The 12,252-nt window shown below is 42.6% G+C and overlaps 1 protein-coding gene across 1 annotated transcript in view; it reads left to right on the top strand.

Moving 5' to 3' along the window:
• Positions 1-5,922, top strand: part of KDR (kinase insert domain receptor) — a 28,042-nt gene extending 22,120 nt beyond the window's left edge. Inside the window, exons 25-30 of the mRNA XM_048049964.2 lie at positions 181-280; positions 393-498; positions 1,618-1,769; positions 3,427-3,523; positions 3,636-3,724; positions 4,512-5,922. Of these exons, the coding sequence (XP_047905921.1) occupies positions 181-280; positions 393-498; positions 1,618-1,769; positions 3,427-3,523; positions 3,636-3,724; positions 4,512-4,731 (764 nt within the window). The 3' untranslated portion in view covers positions 4,732-5,922. The remainder of the gene's footprint in view (positions 1-180; positions 281-392; positions 499-1,617; positions 1,770-3,426; positions 3,524-3,635; positions 3,725-4,511) is intronic.
• Positions 5,923-12,252: the final 6,330 nt, after the last annotated feature.

Genomic DNA, 12,252 nt, shown 5'->3' with positions numbered 1-12,252 from the left:
GTGATTATGTGCCTCATTTAGTCAATCAGTTGCTGTTGCCATCATAAATATAAATTGTTTGCACATCCAAATATGCTGAACTACCTTATTAACTCAGGCCGTAGTGGATTATATGTTTGAAAATTAATTCCAGAATTTAAAGAGTCTAATGCATTCAAATTAACATTGCTCTCATTTTAGGCGCGTCACCATACCCTGGAGTGAAAATTGATGAGGAATTTTGCAGAAGACTGAAAGAAGGAACAAGAATGAGAGCACCAGACTACACAACACCAGAAATGTAAGAAAACATTCTTTCAGCTGACAGTTACCCCACAATAACAACAGGTGCTTGAGCAAGCAATAGGTTCTGTGTTCTTTACGCTGGTATTTTAATGGGCTTGTCCTTCCAGGTACCAGACAATGCTGGATTGCTGGCATGGAGATCCTAAGCAGAGACCAACTTTTTCAGAGCTCGTGGAGCACCTGGGGAATTTACTGCAAGCCAACGTCCGTCAGGTACATGAAATATATTCTCTGATTACTAAAACTACTAACTGAACCTCATCTGTCTCACCAGCCACCGTGAAATACCATGGATAAGTACTGACTGCTGGAGCCATGGGAGAGCCTTTCCTTCTTCCACTGCTCCCAACAAGCAGTTGGGACAACTGGTAGAGAAGAATGACCCTGCTCAAGCAGGGGCATCCAGAGCTGGCTGCACAGGACTATGTCCAGGCAGCTTCTGAAGATATCCAAGGAGAGAGAGTCCACAGACTTATGTTCCTTATGTACAGAGTCTTTTTTTTTTTAATGCATATCTGCCCATAACCTGGTATAGTTGGATTACTAACGATTTAGACTCCTGTCATGAACTATAGTGTACTGTGACTACAAAAGACAAAAATTATTTACTGTCTGGTAACTAATAGCTAATTATGTGTGTGTCATATCATAACCCAAAAGAGAAAGATGAAAAAAAAAATAGAGAAGAGTTGGAATCTACTAAAGGATTTCTTATGGCACTACAAATAGATACACAGTACTGAAGGATGCATAATCCAATTTTTATGCCTAAGAGCAGAAATTTAAATAAGTGGAGAAAAGTTTTAAAAATATCATCCTTGTTATTCACATCAAGTGAGATTCTGAAGTATTTATATAAAAGTTACTTTTTTGCTATCTCCATTTCATCCTTTTTTTCATTTACCTCTTACATGTAACTTAGTCTTTATGATTCATATCCTGTAATCCAATTCAATCTCATCTTCAGTTTAGGTCTATTTTTTTTCCTCAGATTCATGTACTTTGCATTATCGGGATTCAAAAATTACTAAAAATGACATTTTTTTTTATTTCAAAGACATCAAGAAAAGACTCTGCTTACACATTTTATTACGGCATATAAATGTATGTCATATAAAATTCCCATTTTTTAATCTTAAACTACTCGCCAGGGGTTATTTAAGTTTCCTTTTTTTAATGTAGCTGCTCCTGCAAAGCTGATATAATGCTTGTAATTTAAGAAAACAGACCAGGTATCTCTGCTGGACTGATACATTCTCCATGTATGTGTGCGTAACTGTATATCTCTATAGCCTATTTCATTTTTGTATTTTTTTTCACTGCATTCTACAGGATGGTAAAGACTACGTTGTCCTTCCTTTGTCAGTATCGCTGAATATGGAAGAGGATTCGGGTCTCTCTCTCCCAACTTCACCTGCTTCCTGTAGGGAGGAAGAGGAAGTCTGTGATCCTAAATTCCATTATGACAACACAGCAGGAATTAGGTATTTTATATGGTGGACATCCTACTGGGGCCTCTGGGCAGTTTTTGTTCATGCTGGGGGCAGGGAAAATGAAAGGAAGAGACTTCAGCTGCTCTGGTCCATATTTAACCTCCTCCATAGGGATAAGAATAAAGTTTCTGTAGGCAAAAACAGCTTTCTTACCTTCCCAAATGCTAGTGATGACCTTTAGATTTTTTTTTCATTATCCTTTCAAGATTTGGTGTTCTCATTCAAAAAAACCACAAGCGTATTGTTAGTTTTTAAGAAACAGAACAAATACAAAGTTGTACTGATCCAATTCATGTGTGCTCACACTCTTATATTGCAGCTCCCTAAAAAAACTAATGGTAATGAATCTGTCGATAAGTAGCCTCGCTGGCATTTCCCCTCCTAACGTGAAATGTTGGTACACAGGTCATGAATTGATAGCCAAGGGGAATGTGAGGTAAATTGTCACTGGGTTCTGTCCACTGCTTGCTTCTGTTGTGCTGCTGGGGTATCTGTGGTGGACCTATAGTGATAGATGCTGTGGGGTATCGTAGAAGAGGTGAATCCCCTATGTGGTTCTAGAAAAGACTAGGTAGGCACAGGGCATTTCACACTTCAGCTGAACGCTTCAGTCCTAGAGATGAACTCTCAGCCTCATGTTTTAGTAGTGGGGCACTCCAAAATATAAATTTTTAAGACACAAAAGTCTGTATCTTGCTCTCCACAAACGCAGTAGCTATGAGGAGAGGCTGATGACTACAGTCTTTAAATCAAAGCTGGAGGAGGAGAAGCAAGCACAGGGAAAACACAGAGAATATTAAAAATTATTTAGATTTATGAGACAAATTAAAATCAACAGGAGGTTGGCAGGACTTGGCACAACCAGGCTCAAAGCTGAGAAAGGGGATGAATGATGCCCTCAATTGCCTCCAGCTTTGCACAGGTGTATGTGGGCTTCTCTTCCAACTCTACAATGCCCAGCATGGCTTTTTCTTCATTAGCTGTCAGGAACATAAATTAGCCCTGTTTAACTGAGACAACATCCATTTCATTCCATATGCACCAAGAGAGAAAGCTGGGGGGTAGCTGTTGTGTTTGCTGTATTAGTACCTTCATGAAATTCCAGTTGTTGTTTTTTTTGGAGTTGTTTTTTTCATGGATGTCATCCTGACCAGAGGGCTTCTTTTGGAGAAGAGCCTTCATGAGGGATGTAGTGCTGCCTGTTGTGATCCCCATGGCTTAAGGGCGGCAGTCTGCAGAGTCTGCTGTTGTTGTCCTAGGTCCAGCCAGGGGTCTCTGAAGTTCAGCCCAAAGAAAGAGACACATGCCTTTGCTCCGGGCTCCTCTGTTTATTATACTTCTGAGCAAAGCTTGCAGGAAGTGAAGGCCTCCAGCATAATTGAGGAAAGGAGCTGTTTTCTCAAAGCTGTTTTTTAGAATTTGCTCAGAGATCAAGGTTGTCAGGAGCAGAAGGTCAGAAACTTGCCACTTTCTAGGCGGCTCATCCTTTTCAATAAATGGATATTTTGAGGTTTGCATAATATGTTTTGACAAAAAGATTATTTTCTCTGTAGAGCGATAAAAGGATTCTGATATCATAGTGCTGTTTGCAGCCAAGTTGTGGATAGTGGACACAAAGTTTTTGTTTTTGTTTTTGTTTTCTTTTCAGTCAGTACCGACAAGGTAGCAAAAGAAAAAGCCGACCTGTGAGTGTGAAAACGTTCGAAGATGTCCCATTGGTAACCACTGTAAAAGTTGTTCAGGAGGTGAGTTTCTCTGCTGTTTGTCTGCTTTTTTTGTCTTCCTCTTTTATTGATAAGTGTATTTTTTTTCCTTTTTTAACCCTTTTCATTTAATGCATTTTTAACACCTTTACAGGAAAACCAAACAGATAGTGGGATGGTTCTTGCATCTGAAGAGCTGAAGACACTGGAAGAGAGAGACAAAGAAGTGAAAATACCCTTTAGGTAAGGCTCAGGCTGCAAATAGGATTTAATATGACCTTTTTCTTGTAGTAATTCAGAACACTGATAGCTTTGTAAATTTTCTTGAAACATAAAAGCTTTTCTTACTATATGTTTAAAAACACAAAGAAAAGTTGCACATTGTATGTCTGGTCATCTGCATCTGGTACTAAGAGAGGGGAGGTAACACAGCTGCTGTAAGCATCAGGCAGCACTGCAGAAGGGACTTGTATTTATCAGCTGCAAAAGCATCAACCACCCATTGAAAGAACTGAGCCAGTGCACACAACTGGAATGACAAAGAGCTCTTTTTTTTCCTAAAGCTGACTCTTGAGTTTTCAGGATGTACCTGGGTGTATTTTCAGAGCATTGTACAGGGCTTTAATTGTGCAGTTCACAGGAAACACAGTGGCATTCATCTAGCTGAAACCTCACGTATACTCTCTGAGAGCTTCTCAGAGGAATTATTTTGTGCAAACAAAGGTATAGAGCAGTTACAATTACACCTTGGATTAATTGTACAAAGAATCTCAAAATTTTCTCTCTGTTTCATTTGCAGTCACAATCTATCTCCCTGCACTGTTATAAAATTAAATATTTTTTCATTAGTGAAGTTAGGGCGTATAAAAAAGCCTGTCCTTATAATGAAACATATGTTTAAAAGGGCTTAAAGCCAGTTTTGTCAAATGCACCGTTTTGCTTTTGGTGGTGCTGTGATGGAAAGCAGCTGCCACCAGCAGACGAGTCTCTGTGGCTCTCTCTGAGCTGCTCCTCTTCGCTTTCTTTGCAGCACGCTGGTGCCCAGCAAGAGCAACGAGTCCGTCATGTCCGAAGCCTCCAACCAGACGAGCGGGTACCAGTCCGGGTACCACTCGGACGACATGGACACCACCATCTACTCCAGCGAGGAGACTGAACTCTTGTGCACCCAGGAGGCTTCTCCTGCCCTCTCCCGCGCGCAAGGGCTGCCGTATGACGGCGCTGCGTCGCTGCCACCCCCGCCGCTCTAGGGCGAAGCCAGTGGCTCCAGGTCCCCTGTGATGTGCCTTCCTTGCCTGGGCTGGCGGTATTTGGGTTTGATGTGTACAGAGACCACATCCACGAGACTAGGAAAAGACGTTTATTTTTTCGTGAAGAAGACACGGGAGCACCTTGCAGCAAAGAGGCACAGTGCCGGGCTGTGGGGTGCTTTCCTCCAGAGACGCTGGTGGGCGAGGACATTCAGCCCTGGCTGGGGTGAGTGGGTGCAGTGCCGACCCGATGACAGAGGCAGCATTGTGGCCTTTGGGACCCTTGTGACATGCTGAGTATCTGCCCAACACAGGCAGCGGCATGACATTCAGCTTAACTGTTTCTAGTTGTACGAAATAAAGGCACAGCCCTGCTCTTTTTTTTTTTCTTTTTTTTTCTCCCGGCTGGACTCCAGGAAGGAAACAGCACGGCACTGGCTTCTTGTTTCTCAGAGTTACCCCTTGCCTGCACCTCCACAAACAAAAAAAGGAACCTCCAGCTCAAGGCTCTGGCACTCGCTGATGGCCTGAGGCTAAACATAGGCAGGGCTAAATATAGGGGGGGGTGATGGTCTCTGTCCTTGGCAGAGAAAAAATGTTGCTGTACCAGACCTCGTGAGCTGTGTCTCCGTAGGGAAGACTTGCCTGGTTAGCGGGGGGGGAGCCAAATGATGGGATGTGGGTGCCTGGGACATGCCTCCCCTTCAAGGGTGGCCTGGGCAGTCCTGTAGTCCCGATGGGGCATCCTAAGTGCACCCTACCTTCTCATCTCACCCCCTTCCCCAGATGTAGGTCAGGATCTTTCACTCACAAATTCCAAGTCTGAACCAGCAGAGACTGGGGTTTCTGTAGTCTTGGAATCCGTGACTGGTTTCATGGCAGCTCCGATCTTCTCCGAGGAGTGAGATTGTAACTAACGGTTGGACGACTTCTGACCTGTGCTCTTGTAGTCACAGAGCTCCATTGATGGACACAATGCAGGCTACAAGGTTTTAAAATGTAAAGCTATTTCTACCGAGTTCTTTTTTGTATTTTTATAATGGTTTTTGGTTTTTTTTTGTTTGTTTGTTTGTACTTACTATAAAGTCAAATGCTGGGAACCATGAATATAAGGCATATACAGTATTTATAGCCCCTCTATGTAGAAATAAATGTAATATATTAAAATATAAATATATATTATATAATGGATATTGTACTATTCACATTTTGTATCAGTGTTCTGTAGCATTACGAGGGTCACAATATTTTAATAGATAAAACTGCATTTTATTAAAAGGGTCCAGAAATTTAGAGGTGAGGGCTATGAGTAGATCTTTTCTTGCATGTATTTTCTTATGTTCTATCTGTTGACAGGGGAACTTATCAAGTGCTACTTATTTCAAGTACCATTAACAAATCTAGCTATTTAGGACATTGTACAGGTCTATGAACATTTCTGTGGACATCTATAGTAAAGAAACTTCAGCAATTTTTAACAGTTGGAAGTAATTGAATTTAGAGAACTGGTCTGAGGAATAGGCTGTTTGTAGAGACTGAATCTCCTCTGAAAGGCTTTATTGTGCTCAGTTAGGGAAGGGTTGATCTAATTGTGTTGTGGCTTCTGCCTGGGGAGTAGCAGTTTCCCTTAAAGTTTTATTCATTTTTTCCCACTTGTTTTTCTTTGCTCTCACTTCTTATAGCTGAAATGTTGGCCCCTGCCCTTATGTAGCAATGTGTTGCTTTATTTTGAATCCGTACTTAAAACTCCCACCTTCTCTCTCTGCTGTCCCATTTTTGTCTGTCTTTTCTGCCCTGTGAACACCTTCATTCTCAGTGCAAGCCTGACCAACATTAGGGTATCGGGACTCCAAGAATTGTAACTGCTTATGCTAAAAACTGTGCAAGGGAAATTAAGCCACAACATCAGACTTGATTTCACCTTCTCTTTATTGTAGTTTGAAATGAGACCTGTATAGGCTACTGCATCATGAGGGCACTTGGCCAGAAAGTGGGAGATGCCACTGGTAACATCCCTTCAGGTTCAATACAGGACAAACACCTTCTGTGCACGAGATTAATGCCCCAACTACAGGGCTGTGGGTGTCCAGCTTCAGACATTTCTCCATTCCTCTCCTTGAAGCATCTTACAGCCAGGAAAAGAAGAGCTGGGAGGTCAGATAGGGAGCACAGTAAGTGAGACACTTCTTAGATCTGCTGTAAGGGTTCCTAGGAAGGATTTCACATATAAGTTATCACGTATATATTTGACATTTATCTTCCTTGCCAGGCAATACTCTAGCCAGAAGGCTACACTTGACAGAGTATGTTGCACCCCTCAAAACCCATCCCCATCAGTATTCTTCAATATCTTTTCTTCTGTGTGTTGATATAAGATAATGACACTGGCAGAAGTTTGATGGGTATCCTGCTAAGCCACATTTTGGGAAGTCCTGGCATGGCGGTAGAAATGGAGATCAGTCATCAAAGATCATCTGCCCTAGAACTGAAGTTCCCCAGGTTTTGGGATGTTCAGATTAGATGTTTAAGTTTTGTAGTTTTCGTTCCATCTTGTTGTAACACATGGTATGTGCCACACACACGTAATCAGATTCTTCCCTGTGTGTTAGTAGTATCTATAAAACAGTCATTCACTGTGATGCAGACTGATGAAGATATAATATAGCCATTTCAGCTAATGAGCTTGCATTTATAATCCCTGTTAGCCAATGAAATTGTCTTGTTCATCCTAAACATTTTAAAGATGTCTGGGAAATGTGGGAACTAGCACACACCTGGTTTAGGAAAGGAAATTAGCTTTAAAAAAAATACATATATTCAGTTTCAGGAGCAAGCAAAGCTTCTATAAATGCATTCATATATTTGGCACCAAGACCCACAATTCTTTTCTTAGACCATGGCTTTTACATCCTTTAAAACACCTGGACTTTTGGTTGTATTCTGAATACAACACATTCAGCTAAACCCCAGCCAGGCTACATCTGTCTTGGTAGATGTCTTACATTCCAAACTGGCTGTTTCCAATGAAGCAACTGACATAGCGTGGTTTTCCAAATGCCTCATAAACCAGCCCCGGCTTTATTCCCATTCTGCAGCCATGCAGTGAAGCGTCAGCTTTTGGATCAGCGTCCTTACCCATGTAATGCATGGGAGACTCCAGCTTGGATTTGAGCACGATGAACTGCAAAGAAAAGGGATGTTTGTGAGATCAGGGATACAAACATATTGCTATGAGCAGCTGGGTAGGAGTGGGAAGAAGCAATGACGGGGTTGACTCCTGCTTTTTAGAAGAATTGCAAAAATAAACTGCAATTGCTGCTAGGTTTGGATATAGGGATCAAGCAGAGCGCTGCCTGAAATAGGTAGTATTGGGGCTTGAAGATTGCTCGGAATTAGCTCTTATCAGTGCAAACACAGCACATCTGAAGAATGCATGGGCATTCAAACATGGTGGCAAGGTCCTTCTCCAATCAAAAGATATCGTAAAATGTATCTTTGCATGAAAATGTCTTGGCAAGCACAGTCCCTGCCTAAACTTTTCTTATTAACACATCTCCACACACCAACTGTATTTCATACGAGCATAAAAACTTTCAGCTGAGAGTGTTTCACTGATTCTCCATGTCTTCTTCGGATGTGATTGTCCCCAAGCACCATGCTGGACTTTTGGGAACAAGTGCTCATTAATTCTAAAAGCGGCATGTGACTAAAAAAGGCTATAGTCCCAGAGCCATTGAAATCGGGGACAGAAATTTCCTCCTAATTACATCTCTTTTTGGTGGTTCTATGACTGGAAAACATACTTGGGCAGCGTGGATAGCCTCCAGATAAAAGGCTGGAATTTGCTATTTTTATGTGAAACATTTCCAAGCCGTGAATCATCTGAGGTTTCCCCTCATCACCGATACTTGAGTACACACCCTGTGTTACCTCGCAGTGTGGGACCTAACAAAACAACAGCGAGGGCAAGGAAAACAAAGTTAACGTTTTGTTCTTACTAATTGACATATTTATTAGGGACAGAAGTTAACCAACAAAGACCTTTTCTTTGGACTCCAGCCCTGAATCTTCATTCTGCCTGGCTGAGCATTGCAGTCTGTGTCATAATATATGTCCTCAGCTTCTGAACCCCTGACATTCGGGCTGGTTAAGGCCCAGAAGGTCATTGGGAAACGTAGCAGGAGCTCTCAACATATGGTGCTGATAAACATCTCAGCATCAGAGATAAGGAGCTGGTCAAGGAAGCCGGGGGTTTGTTACCATAAAACTATACAATGTAAAGCCTAATCCCTACACAGATTTAATTAGCTGTTAAATGTATCAGGTTCATGATGAAGGGTGTTCTGGTTACCTACATGTTATTCACTGACTGCCACCAGTTGATTCAAATGCGGAGTATCTCTGCCTTGCAGCTTGTTAGGGTGACTTGTTATGGTGAATGATAGTTGCTTTGTCAGTTTAAGGAAAGAAAAAAAAAAAAAAAGGAAAATGAATTTAATTTCCAGGCCCAGCTCTAGTAACAGACACAGGCTATGGTGCCAGGAAAAATGTCAGTGCCATGTCATTTGCTGAGTCTTCATCAAAAAAAGGCTTTCTTGAAAGATAGAATACATGAACCGAGGTTTATGAGGCTCAATGTTGTTTTTTGGGGTAGCTGAAGATGTTTGGCATCCCACAGGGCTGCTTCCCTTGGCTCCACGCTGCTCTCTGTATAATCATGCTAAGCAGCTTCCCAGCTCTAGCAATGATTCCACAAAAGCGAGTGGAAACGGAGCTGCTTTTACTTTTATTTCTCTTGGTCTGTTTTCCCACTGCAGCCAGGAGCATGACTGCAACACGTTACAGATATACCCAAGACAGTTTAACTTCTGCCAGACTAAGCAGCAATACTGGTGAGGGCTTGGCAGCCTGGGCTCAGCTGGGCTCAGCCTGGCACATCCATAGTGGGACACGCACACCACAGATCCTGTGCCCCTGCCACCAAGCTCGTGAGCAGAAAGCTGGCTGCTTTGTACACCTCTGTATGTGCCACAGTCATACCATCAGCTGCAGTGCACCCACTTTTAGGAATAACCACAGGGAAGCAAGTCGGGTTTTGTTACTGGAGGCTGTCGCACTTCTGGGTGTACTGCACTCCCCTGTCCTTATACCTGTGCCATGCACCATGGCGGCAAAGATTATACGTGATGTTTTGTTTCCATGGTTTTGTAATATCATTCCCACCATCTTTTTCCAGACTGTGGCCTTTGGGATTGGGACTGACTCTGCCTGGACTCAGCAGTGCTGCACTGGCATGGGGCAGGGGAGAGGAGAGGTGAAAAAGGCTGAAAGAAGTTTTAATGACTGCTTATGTCCTTCATGGATATGCATATACACTTACCCTGGAGAGTTGTTCTTTAGCACCAAGAACTGAGGAAGAGAAAAGGGGTTTTAGATTTTTCTAGTCATTCAGTTGCAGATTTGCACTAAGTGCACTGTTTGTTATTTCCTTCCCCATGATCAGGCTATAGTGTAAGAGCTGATCAGACAGGCAAAGAGTTCAAACCAGCAACAGGCCCTTAAGTTTCGAGACCTTTGATGGATTTTCCAATTTGCATCTCCGACAACCTGCAGAGAAGGCCCCACGGTGAGGAGGTGACATCTGCTTGGCAGGGTTCCCAGGCGGGTCTCCACGAGATGCCCGGCTTCCTCCTGGAGGAAGGAGGGTGTGGGACAGCCACTGGCGGATGTGCCACAGCCTTTGCTAGCATCAGTCAATGTCAAGATCCGCCTCACCGGCATCTTCTCCACCTTGCTATTTTGGGCTGGGGAAAGGCTTCCAAGGGCTGGGCTGAACTTGTCTCCTGCATGTCCAGTGTCGTCCCCTTCATAGGCTGTTTGCCCTGGCTCCTGGCTGGCTCCGGGGAGGGATAAGATGCAGAAAGCAGAGGCTGTATTGCTCAAACGCGGCACAACCAGTGGCACCACTTACTGCCGCAAGCCGGCAGAACAGAGTGAAAGTATGGCCTATCTTATCAGTGACTTAGAGAGCTAAGGCTCAAGGACATAAAAACTCTCTTTAAACTCAGGATAATACCCATAAACAGAGCCCTCAAGAGATAACTTCACAAGTGGAACTTTTTGGGTGCACTTACGTGTAGCTTTAAATTACAGTCACAAAGACATCTTGATGTTTTCTGATAAACTTCTTCAACGGGCAACAACTATTTAGCATTACAGTTTAGTTAAGTACTAAAACAGCAGGGAGTGCACAGATAAAAAGATACAATTATTAACGTATAGTTTGGTAATGCTATCAGAACAATGGCTGTAGGGGGTTTGAGCATCTTCTCAGGCTAATGCTGCTAATTTTTCAGGAGGATTATTAAGTTTTATTAGCAATTTGCATCTCAGTATAATTATATGGATATTAGAGAAATCAATATTGTATAATGTAGAGTCCCTTAATGGCTACACAGTTTGTTGAGTCTGTTATGGGACCAGCTTTAAAAACAATTTAAGGAGGAATCTTTATAATTTTGCCAGAATTGGGCTTTGTGTGATGAGATGGATGCCTTAGACATTGAAGAGAGAATTACAAAACTTGCCCTCAATCTTGAAACTTTGGATTTAAGTGACAGTTTTACAAATAGACTACAGAAAGCTATTGCTGTATGTTTAAACATCTTCCCCACACTCTGACTGCTCTTTATTCATTGATATGTTCATTGATATTCCTGACCACTACAAAGTTTTCAAACAAATCAGTATCATAAACATGTTTGTCACCCACTGCAAAAATTCACTGATCTAAGGTGCAGAACTGTCTGTCACACTGGTGTCTGCAACAGATTTATCATCTAACTTCACAGAATGCTTGTATTTTTTATATTATGGTGTTCTCTCCTCTTTATTTAAAGTTTTTTTTTCCTTAGGTCTGGGCATATGAGAGTTATAAGAACTTAATTTTTTTTTTTTTGTTGTGTGTGTAAAAAGCAATCTGAGATGAACTTGGGTTATTATTTATCAGCGTCAAGCAAGAAAACCAATATGGGATCAGGGTTTTAGAAAGGGCAGAGGCAGAGATGGGTCTCTGAAGAAGAACAGTTGCAAGGGCAGCTGTGCAGGGACAGGATGTGAGCAGTGGAAACACAGAGCCAGTCCCGGGAAGCCGAGTAATGCTCAGGGTGAAGAACATGGAACATCATTTGGGCAATGATGTTAGTTTCTGCTTCTGCAGAGCTGTGTTTGTTTGTTTGCTTGGTTTCCAGGTTACTTTAATAAATCCCAGGACACAGTAACTTGCTGGGCCCTTCAGTTACCAAGGGATGTGGCAGTGGCTGGAGGGAAGGAGGTGGGTGCTGGCAGTGGTGGAGGGGCACAGCTTCTCCCAGTGTCCCTGCCTGCCTCCTCTGGCTAAAATTGCCTGTCTATCTCAAGCCATTTGGCTGAAAGTGGCCTTTTCCAGAGGCACCAGCACAGCTGCAAAGGGGCAGAGCAACCCACTGCTCCATCTGGAGTATTTTGGAAAATGGCAAGATG

Source organism: Anser cygnoides, chromosome 4 (assembly GCF_040182565.1).
Source record: "Anser cygnoides isolate HZ-2024a breed goose chromosome 4, Taihu_goose_T2T_genome, whole genome shotgun sequence".
Classification (NCBI taxonomy): Eukaryota; Metazoa; Chordata; class Aves; order Anseriformes; family Anatidae; genus Anser; species Anser cygnoides.
This window is presented reverse-complemented; position numbering and strand designations above follow the sequence as displayed.